The 19656-nt window shown below is 47.5% G+C and overlaps 1 protein-coding gene across 2 annotated transcripts in view; it reads left to right on the top strand.

The window, feature by feature from the left end:
- The window catches only part of ARHGAP39 (Rho GTPase activating protein 39), a 166822-nt gene that overhangs the window by 99105 nt on the left and 48061 nt on the right, over positions 1-19656 (top strand). For both annotated transcript variants that reach the window (XM_040433246.1, XM_040433245.1), the window contains exons 3-4: positions 3239-4634; positions 14166-14727. In XM_040433246.1, coding sequence (XP_040289180.1) covers positions 3239-4634; positions 14166-14727 — 1958 coding nt within the window. The remainder of the gene's footprint in view (positions 1-3238; positions 4635-14165; positions 14728-19656) is intronic.

Here is a 19656-nt window from a genome sequence, read left to right as displayed (position 1 = left end):
ATGATGGGAGTTTGTGCCGTAGTTCCCCCCGTCTTCATTCTCGGTTCAGCGTCCAGCAGACACGTAATTTCCTCATGTGAACGTACCCTAAAAGCCATCAAAGGCACCTTACCCCAGGCGCAGGGCTGGCTCAGCTGCATGTATGGATGCTTTTCATTTAGAGATCCGTGGCTTCATTCTGGAGAAAAAAAAACTTTTAATCCATATGCAAATTAGCAGTTAAGTGTCCTGAGGGTGTGGCCAAGTCACTCTGCTCCTCCTGCTTCCTCTGCTAGCCCCTCCCTCTTCTTGATTGATACGACCAGGGGAGATGACTATGCAGGAACCTGTTTTAAAATCTGCAGTATTCAGGCCCCATTGTCATCATATAGATGAGCTGTACAGCTTTAAAGGGCTTATCCAATGTCTCCAACAGCCCCCCCATGTGCTGGGCCCCTCACAGGCAGGCTCGGACTGGCCCACAGGGGTACAGGGGAATCCCCCGGTGGGCCCCTGAGCAAGGTGGGCCCCTAGTCTCCCACCCCCTGCACAAGTGGCACAGAACACATTAGACTTTCTGCACTACATACATATATTCAATGTACAGCACCTCAACCAGCTTATGTTCATATAAAAAAACTTGTTAGATTATTTATTAGATTTGAATGTATCCGTACGGTAGGCCCCCAAAATATATTTTACTGGTGGTCCCTAGGTACCTCAGTCCGACACTGCTCACAGGTCATACACTTACCCCGCACCGCCGCTGCTGCCTCTCCCTGTACACTGACGAAAACATCTGGTGTTGGGGGGGAGTAGCCAATGGCAGGTGGGGACGAGCCTCCCTAGTGTCGACCGCGATGCTAGGGAGGTTCGTCCCCGTCCCCGCCTGCCATTGGCTGCTCCCCCAGACACTGGATGTTTTCATCAGTGTACAGGGAGAGGCAGCGGCGGCGGTGCGGGGACCAGGAGCGGGGTAAGTGTATGACCTGTGAGGGGCCTGGCACATGGCGGGGCTGTTGGAGACATTGGATAACCCCTTTAATATCTGTGCAAATGTCTGATTAACCCCTTACTTAATGACCTGCCTATTTTTGTTTTTTGAAAAAAAAAATCATCCTTTCATTGCAAGCACCATTTTTTATTTTACTGTCGATGTGGCTGTACGTGGCTTGTTTTCTTGCGGGACGAGTTGAGTTTTTCAGTGGCATCATCCAGTGCATATCATTTATTAGTTAGGCCCCTTTCACACGGGCGAGTATTCCGCGCGGATGCGATGCGGAGTTGAACGCATTGCACCCCCACTGAATCCCGACCCATTCATTTCTATGGGGCTGTGCACACGAGAAGTGATTTTCACGCATCACTTGTGCGTTGCGTGAAAATCGCAGCATGCTCCTCTTTGTGCGTTTTTCACGTAACGCAGGCCCCATAGAAGTGAATGGGATTGCGTGAAAATCAAGCAAGTGCGGATGTGGTGCGATTTTCACGCACGGTTGCTAGGAGACGATCGGGCTGGAGACCCGATCATTATTATTTCCCCTTATAACATGGTTATAAGGGAAAATAATAGCATTCTGAATACAGAATGCATAGTACAATAGCGCTGGAGGGGTTAAAAAAAAATAATAATAATTTAACTCACCTTAATCCACTTGCTTGCGCAGCCCGGCATCTCCTTCTGTCTCCTTCTTTGCTGATAGCAGGAAAAGGACCTGTGGTGACTTCACTCCGGTCATCACATGGTCCATCACATGATCTTTTACCATGTTATAAGGGAAAATAATACAATCTACAGAACACCTAACCCAAATCCGAACTTCTGTGAAGAAGTTCAGGTTTGGGTACCAAACATGCGCGATTTTTCTCACGCGAGTGCAAAACGCATTACAATGTTTTGCACTTGCGCGGAAAAATCGCGCATGTTCCCGCAACGTACCCGCACATTTTCCCGCAACGCCCGTCTGAAAGAGGCCTTAGCTTTCTGCACTTTTTTGGGTTTCAGTTTCCCAGCGTTCATCTTGCAGTATAAACGACACAATAACTTTATTCTGCGGGTCCGTACGATTACGGCTTTTGCACATTTGTTTTTGTGTCGCCATATTCTGGGAGCCATAACTTTACTTTTCCGAGCTCTGCGAGGGCTTGTTTTTTATTGGATAAGTCGACATTTTCATTGTGATAAATATGACTTTTTGATCGCTTTGTAAGTGATCAAAAAAACTGCATTTCTGCTTTTGTTTTTTTGTTTAGGGCGTTCAGCATGCAGGTTAAATAACATGATATACACCTACCGGTATAATATTAGATATTGCCCGTTAACGGCCAAGAACGTACAATTAAAACAAAACAGCTAAAATCCCACAATAATCCAAACATAAAAAACACATAAAATATATAATAAAATTCATAAAAGGGCCACTATAGTAAAAAAAAGAATGTCATGATTATATTGTATACTGAATTAATATGGATATAAATAAATTAGTAAAACTGTGGCAAAAAGATGCCAAGAAATGTGTAATTAAATAAAAAACTGATAATAATTAAGAGCTTGTCCAAAACAATTTTCCAATAAGTGAACAAACCAAAAATGTCAGTTAGTATATAACCGCTAATAAAGTGGATACAGTATGCTATAATAATATAGTACTGACCAGGCTGGGACGTGGACCTAGGGCAGCCTCGCCACGTTTCGGGCCTTCTATGCAGGAACAGGGCTCTGTAATACTTACTCCTGCTGCTGATCTCCAGCCGGACGAGCACCGACCGCGACGTACGTTCTCATGGTACATAAGTTGGGAAGGGCTGATGGAACTAGAGCTCTGCAGTAACCAGGAGATCTCCTCACCCACTGCTGTCAGTCTGCAGGATCCAGAACTAAAGGTCTTGTAGATATTCCTGCAGAGAACATAGGAGTTAAACCCCTGCGGGGATGGGGCCTAACTAAAGTCAGGAGGGGAGGCTTTGTCCTACAGTCAGACACCAGATAATGGGGAGGAGGGTGGACACTGCTGAGCCCCGGAGACACACGGAGAAGATTTCTTTATATGTTTGTCAGTTTTTATTGTAATGATAGTTTAGCGATCCTCCTGGTGATGACTGAGGCAGGGATTGAGGGGCCGGTGTGTGACTCGGAGTCACGCTCCGCCCTCTCCGGCCCTGCGCTGGGCATTACCCAGTGTCACTTTTATTAGGAGCGTTCTTTTAATTGACTGATTATGACTCATTACTTTTGCATCTTTGTGTTCTTGTGCAGGACGTCTTCCCTCAGATGGAACACAGGCACCAAAGAAAGAATGCTGATTAAAGTGACAGACCGAGAGCCCAGCTTTCTGATGCACCAAGGGAACGGTTATACTACTGACAATTCACAAGGTACCCGCTCCCGCCGGCCGTCAGGGGGACAGCCATCGCCCATCATGCAGACATTCTCAGTCGATACCGACAACTCTGTCTTTTTTTCTGAGCGAAAGCAGTCACCATATATGAAACGAGCAGATCATGTCGGCTCTTGTTCCCCATTACTTGGACGAGGGGAATCATTCTGCACCTTACAACACAGGAAGCATTCCAATGAGTCCCAGCCATCATCTCCTCGCTATGCCTACGAGCCGCCACTGTACGAAGAGCCTCCCATGGAGTATCAGGCTCCCCTCTATGATGAACCACCCATGGAGATGCAGTATGACGCCAGTGGAAACTACAGAGCAATGTCCCCTCAAAAGTCCCCTGTTCGCAAGCCACATACCTTTCTTCAATCTCCAAAACAGGCCTCCAACTCTCCGTACCAACAGCTGGTGTTGACCAAACAGAAATGCTCGGACAGGTTCATGAGTCTGGATTACAGTCCGGCGGGCAAGGAATATGTCCGCCAGTTAGTGTATGTTGAACAGTCTGGTTCCAGCCCCAAGATGAAAACGGGTTTAAGGCACAAATACATGCCTAACACGATAGGTGGGTCATACTCATTGCAACACAATCCTCCGTACATGAGGGACCAGCGTCTTGAAGTTAAATCTGGAGACTACAGTAGTATGGAAGGTTCAGATTCACGGCAAGGTCAGCAACAACATCCCTTCCACTCAGAAGACTCCATGTCTTGGTCTAGTCAGCAGGACAGCATGTCCTCTGCCAGTTATTCTCCCAACACGAGGAAAAGGAAAAGCAGAAAACCTTCTTTGTCTCTGGAACCGAACCCATCTCCGTCCGAAGGATCATCTGATAGAGAGGGGCACAACGACCAGGGTATGATCGAGGAAAGGCCTTCATCAATGCCTAACCGCCCACTGATGAGCCGAACGGAAAGCCGCTCATCGGAGGCAGACATGCATCGGACCTCTACAGAAGCCTTCATGGCACAAGCCCGGCTTGCCTGGGAGGCCCAGCAGGCGCACTTCCACATGAAACAGAGAAGCAGTTGGGACTCCCAGAAGGATGGCTCCGGCTATGAGAGCGATGGTGCAGTGCCTTTACCGATGCCAGGTCCTGTTGTTAGGGCCTTCAGTGAGGATGAAGCACTCGCGCAGCAAGACAGCAAACACTGGAAGAGAAGCACCTTTGAAAAACTTGGCTTTCCACAAATACTACTGGAAAAAAGTGTGTCCGTTCAGACCAATTTGGCTTCTCCAGAGCCGTATTTACACCCTTCTCAGGTAAAGTTCTGGATCATTTTTTCAAAGTTTCGTCTATGAGAAAGTTGTCGTTAGAGCTGGATCCTCCATAATAAATCTGGCACACGGAATGTACTCCAGTTCATTGGCGCAGTTTAAGCCAGAATTGTGGTGCATTTGGTTACTAATTCTGTGTCCGGACTATGAAAGATTCAGCTCTTGCTTCCCTCTCTCTCAGTAGGAAGTCCCAGTATGATTTCGAGCACCTCTGTATGTAAACGAAGGCCTGTAAGTCAATGCCTTTGAGGCTGAAGAAACACCTCTTACAACAGGGTTAGACAGCTTTGGGGCTAGGTTCACACCATGTTTGCAGCCCCTGTCGTATGTGTAAGATGTAAAATCTAAGGTGCGGACTGCTTGTCAATCAGTAAGTTACAACTTTTTGCTAATAAAGAACCTAAAAAAGTGAATAGCAATATGCGTTACCATTGTGTAGACACTTCCCTCCCAGTCACTTCTGTTGGAGTTCAGATGTTATATGACCGCCAGAAGTCATCGGAGAGACGTGGGGAGGATTTAGGGTCCATTCACATGTCCGTATGTGTTTTGCGGATTTGCAAAACACGGACACCGGCAATGTGCGTTCCACACTTTGCGGGCCGCACATCGCCAGCACTCTCATAGAAAATGCCTTTTCTTGTCCGCAATTGCGGACAAGAATAGGACATGTTCTATTTTTTTTGCGGAACAGAAATGCGGATCTGCAAATGCGGATGCGGACAGCACATTCCGGCCCCGTTGAAAATGAATGGGTCCGCACCTGTTCCGCAAAATTGCGGAACGGATACGGACCCATTTTGCGGACGTGTGAATGGACCCTTATTGTATTCAGAATTTTTAAAGTCAGTTTTGCAGGAATCTGCGTTGCGATAATTTTTTGGCAAATTTATTAAATATTGCCAATGTGTGATAGATTTGGTGAATCTTTAAAGGCTATGGACATCTTCGGGGCAACATTGTTTTGGGGAAGAAATAATTTTTTTCAGCATTTCCAACAGTTTTTCCTATACAGTTTTGACGTTCAGTTCATGTGCAGCCTATTGCTTTCCTCTTCACGGTGAATCTGACTCTGACGGCTCGATCTGTCGTCCTTTTGTGTACTTTCCTAACAGCTCATAGACACTTATTATAGATACATTACTAGTCGGATAAGAATTTAGCTGTAATGAGTTTTTATGAGCTGTCAGGAGTTCAGAGATAAGGGCGACAGATTGAGTTGTCAGAGCAGATCTCTGATGGGTTTACTGTGAAGAGGGAAGCAATAGTCAGCAAATACCCTGGAATTGAAAGCTGTAGAAGAAAAACTGTTGAAACATTTTAATAAAGACCAATTGAAAAAATGATATTTAGCTCAAAATGAGAACAATGTGATGGTAAAAAGTTACAGTTGATGAATCTGGCTTAAATCAGCTTGACAGACTAACACTTTTCAGAACTGGAGTGAAGGGTGTAAGGCCTAGTTCACACGATCGTTTTTTTTTTGCGATTGTACAGGTTGTTTGTTTTGTGTTCCGTATACGGTCCGTATACGGAACCATTCATTTCAATGGTTCCGCATTAAAAACGGAATGTGTTCCGTAAGCATTCCGTTTCCGTATTTCCGTTTTTCCGTTCCGTTGAAAGATAGAACATGTCCTATTATTGCCCACAAATCACGTTCCGTGGCTCCATTCAAGTCAATGGGTCCGTCCAAAAAACGGAACACATACGGAAATGCATCCGTATGTCTTCTGTATCCGTTCCGTTTTTGCTGAACCATCTATTGAAAATGTTATGCCCAGCCCAATTTTTTCTATGTAATTACTGTATACGCCATACGGAAAAACGGAACGGAAAAGCGGAAAGGAAACAGAAACACAACAGAACTCAAAAACGGAACAACGGATCCCTGAAAAACTGACTGCAAAAAACCATAAAAGCCATACGGTCGTGTGAACTAGGTCTAAAAATGCAAAATGTCACAATATTTTTTTTCTCCAGAAATCGCAAAGCCCCATTTTTCTACTTTGTGAAGCCAGAATTCTGGAGTGTAGGGTTTGATAAATTTCCACTTTGTGCCATTGGCTTTTCCTGAATCAGGAGATTGACGGCCTATCTTCAGGAATGCACCTCTGCACTAACATTGACTTAGGAATAGGACAAAGCTGCAGTCCCCCGCACCACCACTAGGTGAACAGGTGAGAGGCCTCCTTAAAAAGGTGAATGAAGTCAGTTCTGATATAGATGTCCTATCCTGAGCATAGCCCGTCAATGTCCTGATCCCAGAAAACCAGTTTGGGGTATGTGAACACAGTTCGTATTATGTGGCAGATTTTCAGGTCATACAATACGGCACCAGATGATCCGATGACGCGGTGCAGAACGTTTCGGGTTGAAATTTACCCGTGCTGTGGATTTTGAAGTCTGCAGCATGACAGCTGTGGCTGTTCAGAACCGATTTCACCCTTTGTAAAGCAAAGAGTGAGATCTGGGATAAAATCTGTGACACCAAAACACCAAATACCGCACAAAATTTAGTTGTGGAAATTCTGCATAAACTACACTGCTGTGTATGCGAATGCAGAATTTGTAAGACTTTTTTTAAAGGGGTTATCTGGGAATTTATATTGATGATCTATCCTCTGGATAGTTCATCAATATCAGATCGGAGGTGGTCACATCCGGGACCCCCACCAATCAGCTGTACGGCACCTCATACATTGGTCATGTGGCCTAGTTGCAGCTCAGCCCCATTCAAGTCAATGGCACTGAGCTGCAGTACCGAGCACTTCCACCATACTATGTACGGCGCTGTGCTTGGAAAGCTGGCAGGAGACGGCAGCGCCCACCAGAGCTCCAATAGGCGCAGCAGCTGATTGTCACAGGTGCCAGTACTCGGCCCCCCTCCGATTTTATATCCTGAGGATAGGTCATGATGATCAATTCCTGGATAACCAGTTTAAGTTTTATGAGAGAGGAACTCATGCTTTTTATTACCAGTGCTCCCAGTTATCTGTTCTCTTTCTCTGGGGAGATACATGTTTGCATGTTATTTTCCCCATGGGGCATTGCCGGTAATTCTTCATGCATCTGGTCTCCTTAAAGGGGTATTCCGGTTGTTACAACTTGTACCCATTCTACAGAATAGGGTTACATATTAGACCGGTGGGGGTCCTACTGCCGCTCCATTCATCTCTGTGGGAATCCCGGAGACAGCTGAGTGCAGGGCTCTACTATCTCCAGAACACCCATAGAGATGAATGGAGCGACATTTCTCATGGCTGACCTGCCACTCTGTTCATTTCGGGGGGCTCCGAGGTCCCCATTTTTGTGCTTGGTGGGGGTCCCAGTTGTAGGACCCCCACCCATCTAATAGTTATCCCCTCTCCTGTGGATAGGGAATAACTTGTAACAACCAGAATCCCCCGGGCTCTGAACCCGGACATAACCCCTTCTTACCCCTCCAGCCCCTCTGCTCCAATGCTCTCCCTTGCCCAGGGCAAGGGTTTTTTCCTTCTTATCCGGACTTTCTCATAGTTTGCTAGGCAGAGGTTTCCACCTAGCAGTGAGCCCTGGTGACGTCACTGGCACTAATGGGCGGTCTTTAGCTCTGCCGTAGCCTGTAAAACTGTCTAGGACAGCGCTAAAGCCTGTGACATCACCGGGAACACTGCTAGGCGGAAGCCTCCACCTAGCAGTGTAAGATGTAAACAAATAGCCCTTGTCCTGCGCAATGCTGTGCAAGGGGGAGCATCGGCGGATGAAACGCTGGAGGGGTGAAGAAGGGGTTATGTCCGGAATCAGCTCCGGACAACCCCTTTAATCTGAAGTGAAAAGGTCTCCCTCTTGGTAAGGCCGGGTTCACATCTGTAATCCAGTCACTGTGTCCGGCCGACATGTCGGCTTTCAGCCAAACAAAGATAGTACACGCAGCATTTTTTGTCCAGCTGAAAGCCGAGAGCGTCCGGGTCCCATAAAAGTGAGAGGGGACCCAGTGGTATCCGGCTATGCCAAAAACGGTGAACACTGGCGGTCTATTCCGGCGCAGAAGTGAACAAGGCCTAAGAAGTGCACTCCATCCGAGTAATGAAATCTATCCATTTACTGTTACAGGAGGAAGGTAATTGATGAAATATAAATCATTGCCTTTTATGTTTCATCTCTTATTCAACAACAAATAATTCTCTCTTTGGGAGCAAAATAAATAAAGACGACGGAAGAAGAATCTGCATCATTTATAGGACTGTAATACTGTGAGCGGCAGCCCTGCCTGTACACCGGGGAACCCCGGGGGGGATTGCTCCCGAACCATACAGTAAAGACACCAAATACATGATGGTGAGAATGGAGACTGGGAATGCCCAGCGCTCGGCGGGCGGAGGCTGGTGAAGTCACTGACCAGCCGCTGCCTGCCCACGACTGCCCCCCAGGGAGAAGAAGTAATGGTGTGCGTTTAAAATGTAGTATAAAACAGAATTGTTCTGCAAATCTCATATTCCTAGGTGTTCTCTGTTGGCTGTCACTGAATTGGAAAATGTCCTCATTACATCTCACCTGATAGCGCCCACAGTGGTTGTAAGCAGTCTAAGCAGCACGGTGCAGGGGCGGACTGGCCATAGACCCTGCAGGGAAATTTCCCGTTGAGCCGATGTCCTAGGGTCTTACGGTTAATGTAGGAGAATCAGGCACATATACACCTGGCGGCAGCCGCAGGTACCCTCCGAATTCAACTGTATTTCCCTCCTCAGGAAGCCGTTAAATACTGCAGCGGAGGTGGCAGTATTTTATGCTGCACTGTGGTATCTGGTTCTGCTGGGGCGGTATATTGTGCTGCACTGTGGTATCTGGTTCTGCTGGGGCGGTATATTGTGCTGCACTGTGGTATTTGGTTCTGCTGGGGCAGTATATTGTGCTGCACTGTGGTATTTGGTTCTGCTGGGGCGGTATATTGTGCTGCACTGTGGTATCTGGTTCTGCTGGGGCGGTATATTGTGCTGCACTGTGGTATCTGGTTCTGCTGGGGAAGTATATTGTGCTGCACTGTGGTATCTGGTTCTGCTGGGGCGGTATATTGTGCTGCACTGTGGTATCTGGTTCTGCTGGGGCAGTATATTGTGCTGCACTGTGGTATCTGGTTCTGCTGGGGCAGTATATTGTGCTGCACTGTGGTATCTGGTTCTGCTGGGGCAGTATATTGTGCTGCACTGTGGTATTTGGTTCTGCTGGGGCAGTATATTGTGCTGCACTGTGGTATTTGGTTCTCCTGGGGCGGTATATTGTGCTGCACTGTGGTATCTGGTTCTGCTGGGGCAGTATATTGTGCTGCACTGTGGTATCTGGTTCTGCTGGGGCAGTATATTGTGCTGCACAGTGGTATCTGGTTCTGCTGGGGCGGTATATTGTGCTGCACTGTGGTATCTGGTTCTGCTGGGGCGGTATATTGTGCTGCACTGTGGTATCTGGTTCTGCTGGGGCAGTATATTGTGCTGCACTGTGGTATCTGGTTCTGCTGGGGCAGTATATTGTGCTGCACTGTGGTATCTGGTTCTGCTGGGGCAGTATATTGTGCTGCACTGTGGTATTTGGTTCTGCTGGGGCGGTATATTGTGCTGCACTGTGGTATCTGGTTCTGCTGGGGCGGTATATTGTGCTGTACTGTGGTATCTGGTTCTGCTGGGGCGGTATATTGTGCTGCACTGTGGTATCTGGTTCTGCTGGGGCGGTATATTGTGCTGTACTGTGGTATCTGGTTCTGCTGGGGCAGTATATTGTGCTGTACTGTGGTATCTGGTTCTGCTGGGGCAGTATATTGTGCTGCACTGTGGTATCTGGTTCTGCTGGGGCAGTATATTGTGCTGCACTGTGGTATTTGGTTCTGCTGGGGCGGTATATTGTGCTGCACTGTGGTATCTGGTTCTGCTGGGGCAGTATATTGTGCTGCACTGTGGTATCTGGTTCTGCTGGGGCAGTATATTGTGCTGCACTGTGGTATCTGGTTCTGCTGGGGCAGTATATTGTGCTGCACTGTGGTATCTGGTTCTGCTGGGGCAGTATATTGTGCTGCAATGTGGTATCTGGATCTGCTGGGGCAGTATATTGTGCTGTACTGTGGTATCTGGTTCTGCTGGGGCGGTATATTGTGCTGCACTGTGGTATCTGGTTCTGCTGGGGCAGTACATTGTGCTGCACTGTGGTATCTGGTTCTGCTGGGGCAGTATATTGTGCTGCACTGTGGTATCTGGTTCTGCTGGGGCAGTATATTGTGCTGCACTGTGGTATCTGGTTCTGCTGGGGCGGTATATTGTGCTGTACTGTGGTATCTGGTTCTGCTGGGGCAGTATATTGTTCTGCACTGTGGTATCTGGTTCTTCTGGGGCGGTATATTGTGCTGCACTGTGGTATCTGGTTCTGCTGGGGCGGTATATTGTGCTGCACTGTGGTGTCTGGTTCTGCTGGGGCAGTATATTGTGCTGCACTGTGGTATCTGCTTCTGCTGGGGCAGTATATTGTGCTGCACTGTGGTATTCGGTTCTGCTGGGGCGGTATATTGTGCTGCACTGTGGTATCTGGTTCTGCTGGGGCAGTATATTGTGCTGCACTGTGGTATTTGGTTCTGCTGGGGCGGTATATTGTGCTGCACTGTGGTATCTGGTTCTGCTGGGGCGGTATATTGTGCTGCACTGTGGTATTTGGTTCTGCTGGGGCAGTACATTGTGCTGCACTGTGGTATCTGGTTCTGCTGGGGCGGTATATTGTGCTGCACTGTGGTATCTGGTTCTGCTGGGGCAGTATATTGTGCTGCACAGTGGTATCTGGTTCTGCTGGGGCAGTATATTGTGCTGCACTGTGGTATTCGGTTCTGCTGGGGCAGTATATTGTGCTGCACTGTGGTATCTGGTTCTGCTGGGGCGGTATATTGTGCTGCACAGTGGTATCTGGTTCTGCTGGGGCGGTATATTGTGCAGCACTGTGGTATCTGGTTCTGCTGGGGCGGTATATTGTGCTGCACTGTGGTATCTGGTTCTGCTGGGGCGGTATATTGTGCTGTACTGTGGTATCTGGTTCTGCTGGGGCAGTATATTGTGCTGCACTGTGGTATCTGGTTCTGCTGGGGCGGTATATTGTGCTGTACTGTGGTATCTGGTTCTGCTGGGGCAGTATATTGTGCTGCACTGTGGTATCTGGTTCTGCTGGGGCAGTATATTGTGCTGCACTGTGGTATCTGGTTCTGCTGGGGCAGTATATTGTGCTGCACTGTGGTATCTGGTTCTGCTGGGGCAGTACATTGTGCTGCACTGTGATATCTGGTTCTGCTGGGGCAGTATATTGTGCTGCACTGTGGTATCTGGTTCTGCTGGGGCAGTATATTGTGCTGCACTGTGGTATCTGGTTCTGCTGGGGCGGTATATTGTGCTGCACTGTGATATCTGGTTCTGCTGGGGCAGTATATTGTGCTGTACTGTGGTATCTGGTTCTGCTGGGGCGGTATATTGTGCTGTACTGTGGTATCTGGTTCTGCTGGGGCGGTATATTGTGCTGCACTGTGGTATCTGGTTCTGCTGGGGCGGTATATTGTGCTGCACTGTGGTATCTGGTTCTGCTGGGGCAGTATATTGTGCTGCACTGTGGTATCTGGTTCTGCTGGGGCAGTATATTGTGCTGTACTGTGGTATCTGGTTCTGCTGGGGCAGTATATTGTGCTGTACCACCGTATTGCTGCCCCCCCCCCCCCCCCCCCATTACTTCTGTTGTCTCTGCTGATTCGTGTTGACCCCCCTTCGGTCAGTGTAGACATTCCTACAACATGGGGCCACTTCTAGGGTTTTTTACAGGGTCACTTTAATTTTCCATCCCGCCCCTGGCACAGTGTATCAGTATAGGTAAGATCCTTCAACCACCAGTCTAGGCTGTTTACTTCAGTGCTGCAAATTGTAACAAACCCTCAGCTGTGAGAAGTATTAGGTCTGGACAGATTGTTACCATTCACTGACAGCAAGCAGAGACTAATCGTGCTGAGAACTGTCCTTGAAATAACTCCTCATTATATAACAAATGTGCTTCATGTAGAAAATTACCAGAATCGGCTCAGACAGGACCTCGTCAGGTGAGGTGGACCACCACCACCACACCTCCTTGTCTGTGACTCGGGCCCCGGCGTGGTTCCCTGCAGGATCTCAGGCGCTGACTGGTCCAGAGTGAGGTTTAATGCAGAAGTAAATTGTAATGTAAGGTCCTGGTTTTCCACCCCGCAGGCCATTATACTAGGAGAACCTCTGCAGCTGACAGCCGGGGCCCCGGGGGCCTCCTGTCTCAGCCAGTGTGCTGACTAGCTGTCGGGATGGGAAGGGACAGCGACAGCCAAGCAGGTGTGTCCTCCTCCAGGACCCGGCGATCCTTACTGCTCTCGGACAGTCCCGCTGCAGACCCTCCTTCATGGCTTGGTTAGGACGGACAGGAGAAGGCAAAACAGGAGCATCTATCGTGTTCGGTCTGGGTGGCGGCCATTACTGATAATGCTGTATACAGTCAGAACCCACCCCGGACCTTTAATGAATGAAGAAATGTGTGCCCTTCAGGTGATGTGAATAGAGCGTCATGGCGCGGGGAGACAATTCCAGCTAAGGCTGTGTTCACATCAGTGTCGGGGTCTCCATCATATTTGAGGGAAGAGGCTGCACTACTTGCATCGCTTTCTTTCCATGAACATGAGCACCGGGCCAATAGGAAGACTCGGTGGTGGCCGGACCACGGCTTCCTTTTCAGCTGTGTTTACAAAATATAGGACCTGCCCCTATCAGACCCTGGGGGGCATAACTTAGTGATATGCCCCCATGGTCTGAGATGGGAATACCCCTTTAAAACCAGCCATGCGACTAAAGATTAGTCATAAAATAGTCACAAGTCCCTTAGTAAATGTGGCCCATTGTGTGCAGCCTTACTCCTCTGTGGTATGAAACCCGGTCTCGCTTATTGGTAAAGCGCCACGTGGCATGCATTCGCCTTGGTTTTTGGCTATGCCTAGTTATTACAAAACCGCAGTATGTGGCACAATACCGCAGTGTGCAGACCCAGCCCTAGGATGGCTCTTTTGCTCTGCCACAACCCACGCTGCGGTATGAGCAGCACCGGACCTGTTACAGTGTTCTGTCTTTCAGTATAAAAAAAGAATGTTCACTGACAGCAATCTGAGGTAGTGAAAACTGTTAAAAAGCGTATTAGATAGTTGCAGAACTTTACAATGCACAAGGCTGAGGTTGCGTCCTGTGTCCGTGCTCGGAAAACAGCAGCGTTTCTGGTGACAGGAATGTGGTCACATGACCCGGCGGTGACGTCCGTCACTCATCGCCTCTGTGTCCGCCCTGCTCTTATCACATTTATAAATACTTGAAATTTTTTTATTTTTGGAAAATGCAATTAGTAAAATGAGTGGCATGTGTTGTGAAGTCAGTCAGACAATTATCTGCTGTGCAGAGAGCGGCAGCCGATGTAACACGCTCTGGTGATAAACCTAGTTCTCTGTCTGTTGTCTCGTAGTCTGAAGACCTCGGTGCCTGCGCTCAGTTTGAGAACAGTCGAAACAACAGGAACATGATGCCCAGTTCCAGCTGTGTCTTCCCAACCTTCACCTTGAGGAAGCCTTCTTCTGAGACCGACATTGAGAACTGGGCCTCCAAGCATTTCAACAAGCACACGCAGGGTCTTTTCCGGAGGAAGGTGTCCATTGCCAACATGTTGGCCTGGAGTAGTGAGTCCATCAAGAAGCCCATGATAATGACCAACGACCGCAATGTGAAGAAGGAGGCCTGCGAGATATTCAAGCTCATTCAGATGTACATGGGAGACCGCCGATCCAAGACCGACCAACTCAGCGTCGCCTTAGAGATCGCCACCAAAGGGTGGAGCATGCAAGGTCTGAGGGACGAGCTTTACATCCAACTGTGCCGGCAGACCACTGAGAACTTCCGCTACGAAAGCCTGGCGCGTGGGTGGGAACTAATGACCATTTGTTTGGCTTTTTTCCCACCAACTCCTAAATTTCATTCTTACTTGGAGGGATATATTTATCGACACATGGACCCTGTGAACGACACGAAAGGTAAGACCCAATGCACACGTCACCCTCATACTGGGCAGGTGGTAGGTTCTGGGGGTTCATGTCAGGGCTGGGACCTACATGTTCTGTTCTTATCTGTTGTCTACGTCGTGGGGATGGAGATGTGACTCCCGAGCTGTAGAAATCAGTCAGCACTTAAGAGAAACTCCAAGATGACAGGAGATCACCACCCGATGCCTTCTATTAACGCAAAGAATTTACAGCATGTGCCCCGCTGTGCTAAAAGCCTTAGGCTACTTCCACACTTGCGGCAGGACGGATCCGACAGGCTGTTCACCCTGTCGGATCCGTCCTTTCGCTATTTCGCTGTGGCAGTTCGCGCTGAGAGGCCGCCGGACTAAAAAGTATAGTCAATGGGAACGGAGCGGCGGCACGGCGAAATTGCGGAAGGCAGCCTGTCGGATCCGTCTTGCCACAAGTGTGAAAGTAGCCTTACGCGTTTCAGATGTTAGTCATTCTTAGTCATAAAAAAAAATATCACAATTTTAAAAATCACAACAAGTTCCCTCCCACCTGGGAGGTCGGGCTGTGTGCAGATGGTCATGTTCTTCCACACCAGACTCCCCCAAGCATGTCTTTATATACCTTGCTTTTTGCACTGGGGCGCAGTGATGGTGGAACGGACAAAGGTCTTCCCCAAACTGTTCCCACCATAAAATTGTCCACAGTGTCTTGTCTGCTGAAGCATTAAGACTTCACTTTACTGGAACTAAGGGGCCGAGGTCGACCCCTGAAGACCCCCCCCCTCTTCCAAAGCATTATCCCTCCCTCACCCTACTGTACAGCTGGCACAGTGCAGTCAGGTAGGTAACATCCTCCTGGCATTCACCAGACTCATCCATCAGACACCAGATAGAGAAGTGTGATTGGTCACTGCACAGAAGACGTCTCCACTAGTGTTGAGCGAGCAACACCAATTAGGCTCTAGCATAGCTATGCTCGGAACATCACGGAGTTCGGCCAAACACCACGTGTGCTCGAGTCAGTGTATTTAAATCTAATTTAGCCTCTATCTCTATGCAGAAGATCGCTGTACAGTGAGGGAATCCCTCAATGTGAGCCTGCAGTATAGGAGTCCCTACTCTGACTGCATATATAGCTATGTCCAATCTAATTTAGCCTCTATTTCTGAAAAGTTTCTGCCAGGATTCGAACTCACACCCTTTTGCATTAGAGGAAAGGCACTTAACCACTCAGCTATAATAGCTGCATAGCCACTTACAAAAAAAAATGTAAATATTTGAGACTTCTACTGTACAGTAGAAGTCTCATATTTTTTATTTATTTTTTGGTGAGCAGCTATATAGTGTAGTGGTTAAAGTTCTGGGCTATGATGCAGAAGCTGTGAGTTCAAATCCCGCCACAAAATTTTTCAGAAATATAGATTAAATTTATCTATTTTATATATTTTTTAGTAATTGTAAAAAATGTATGGCACAAAATAAATGTGAAATTTCTAGAAAAATAAAAATAAAATAAAAATCTATATAGATAAAATCAAACTTCTGATATATATGAATGCATAATATGTGGGAAACTACTACTGATGTTTTAGCCATAATATATTTATATATATTATATATTCTAAATATATAATATGTGTAAATATATTATGGCTAAAAACTTAAATTAAGTTTAGCCTCTATTTCCGAAAAAGTTTGTGATAGGATTTGAACTCACAGCTTCTGCATCACACCACTACACTATAAAGCTGCATAGCCAGTCACTAAAAAAATTTATAAATAAAAATATGAGATTTCTACTGTATAGGTCTCAGTAGAAGTACAGTACAGTAGAAGTCTTTTTTTTTAAAGTAACTGGCTAAGCAGCTATTATAGCTGAGTGGTTAGGTGCCTTGCCTCTAATACAGAAGGTTGTGAGTTCGAATCCCGGCAAAAAAATTTCTGAAATAGAGGCTAAATTAGATTTAAATGCACTGGGTGTCCCCGAGCACTGACTCCATATATGGACATAACTATATATGGAGTCAGAGCAGGGACTCCTAAGCCGAACTAGAGTCCCGACACCCTTCCCTCTTCAGAGCAGGGGGTGCCTGGGGTTCTCCCATTGACTTCCAATGTGCTCGGGTGCTCGGTAGGACACACGAGCACTTTGGTGCTCGCTCAACACTAGTCTCCACTTCTCTGGCTTTACACCGCTCCATTCTACTCCTGGCGTTGTGCTTGATGATGAATGGCTACCATGCTATGAAGCTCCTGGCACAGCAGTTTTTCTGCTGATGTTAATGGCTTGGGAGGTCTGCACTCTGCAGTTATGGAGTCAGCAGAGCGTGGGTGAATTTTATGCTCTGTGCTCCTCTGTGGCTGAGTTAATGCGGTTCCTTCCACTTTACAATAAAACTGCCCACAGGTGATGGTGGAATATCTAGAAGAGAAGACATGTCAGGAAGTGATTTGTGGCAGTGGTGGCATCCTGTGGTAATGCATGGCAGAGGCTGGATGTTATACACTGTGGTAATGGTAGACTGCATGGCTAGAGGCTGGATATTATACACTGTAGTAATGGTAGACTGCATGGCTAGAGGCTGGATGTTATACACTGTGGTAATGGTAGACTACATAGCTAGAGGCTGGATTTTATACACCTGTGGTAATGGTAGACTGCATGGCTAGAGGCTGGATGTTATACACTGTAGTAATGGTAGACTGCATGGCCTGGGACTGGATGTTATACACTGTGGTAATGGTAGACTGCATGGCTCGAGGCTGGATGTTCTACACTGTGGTAATGGCAGACTGCACGGCTAGAGGCTGGATGTTATATACTGTGGTAATGGTAGACTGCATGGCTAGAGGCTGGATGTTATACACTGTGGTAATGGTAGACTGCATGGCTGGAGGCTGGATGTTATACACTGTGGTAATGGTAGACTGCACGGCTAGAGGCTGGATGTTATACACGGTGGTAATGGTAGACTGCACGGCTAGAGGCTGGATGTTATACACCTGTGGTAATGGTAGACTGCACGGCTAGAGGCTGGATGTTATACACCTGTGGTAATGGTAGACTACATGGCTAGAGGCTGGATGTTATACACTGTGGTAATGGTAGACTGCATGGCTGGAGGCTGGATATTATACACTGTGGTAATGGTAGACTGCATGGCCTGGGACTGGATGTTATACACCTGTGGTAATGGTAGACTGCATGGCCTGGGACTGGATGTTATGCACCTGTGGTAATGGTAGACTGCATGGCTGGAGGCTGGATGTTATACACCTGTGGTAATGGTAGACTGCATGGCTGGAGGCTGGATGTTATACACCTGTGGTAATGGTAGACTGCATGGCTGGAGGTTATACACTGTGATAATGGTAGACTGCATGGCTAGAGGTTGGATTTTATACACTGTTGTTATGGTAGACTGCATGGACGGGGGCTGGATGTTATACACTGTTGTTATGGTAGACTGCATGGCTAGAGGCTGGATGTTAATACACTGTGGTAATGGTAGACTGCATGGCTAGAGGCTGGATTTTATACACTGTGGTAATGGTAGACTGCATGGCTAGAGGCTGGATTTTATACACTGTTGTTATGGTAGACTGCATGGCTAGAGGCTGGATGTTAATACACTGTGGTAATGGTAGACTGCATGGCCTGGGACTGGATGTTATGCACCTGTGGTAATGGTAGACTGCATGGCTGGAGGCTGGATGTTATACACCTGTGGTAATGGTAGACTGCATGGCTGGAGGCTGGATGTTATACACTGTGGTAATGGTAGACTGCATGGCTGGAGGCTGGATGTTATACACCTGTGGTAATGGTAGACTGCATGGCTAGAGGCTGGATGTTATACACTGTGGTAATGGTAGACTTCATGGCTGGAGGCTGGATGTTATACACCTGTGGTAATGGTAGACTGCATGGCTGGAGGCTGGATGTTATACACTGTGGTAATGGTAGACTGCATGGCTAGAGGCTGGATGTTATACACCTGTGGTAATGGTAGACTGCATGGCTAGAGGCTGGATGTTATACACTGTGGTAATGGTAGACTGCATGGCTAGAGGCTGAATGTTATACACCTGTGGTAATGGTAGACTGCATGGCTAGAGGCTGGATGTTATACACTGTGGTAATGGTAGACTGCATGGCTGGAGGCTGGATGTTATACACTGTGGTAATGGTAGACTGCATGGCTAGAGGCTGGATGTTATACACTGTGGTAATGGTAGACTGCATGGCTAGAGGCTGGATGTTATACACTGTGGTAATGGTAGACTGCATGGCTGGAGGCTGGATGTTATACACTGTGGTAATAGTAGACTGCATGGCTAGAGGCTGGATGTTATACACTGTGGTAATGGTAGACTGCATGGCTAGAGGCTGGATGTTATACACTGTGGTAATGGTAGACTGCATGGCTGGAGGCTGGATGTTATACACTGTGGTAATAGTAGACTGCATGGCTGGAGGCTGGATGTTATACACTGTGGTAATGGCAGACTGCATGGCTGGAGGCTGGATGTTATACACTGTGGTAATGGCAGACTGCATGGCTGGAGGCTGGATGTTATACACTGTGGTAATGGCAGACTGCATGGCTGGAGGCTGGATGTTATACACTGTGGTAATAGTAGACTGCATGGCTGGAGGCTGGATGTTAATACACATCTTGGATGGATGTGTAAAATCCCAGTCCCAGGAACACATAGGACCTCCCCAGGATTTAACCCCTTGTGATTTGTATAGATTATGTTTTATAGCATGTTACATAAGTGATAGACCCTCTGATCGGTGGGGTGGTCTGACCCGTCCCCAGTGATCTTACCTGCTCATCCAGCTCTCTGACACTCTTCAGTGAAGCAGTGGCCCCCGGTACGTCATACAGTTACATCAGCTAAAGACAGTTTACTGAAGCGTCCATGAGCGGCCACTTACCTC

The sequence above is a fragment of the Bufo bufo genome, chromosome 5 (genome assembly GCF_905171765.1).
Source record: "Bufo bufo chromosome 5, aBufBuf1.1, whole genome shotgun sequence".
Lineage (NCBI taxonomy): Eukaryota > Metazoa > Chordata > Amphibia > Anura > Bufonidae > Bufo > Bufo bufo.
This window is presented reverse-complemented; position numbering and strand designations above follow the sequence as displayed.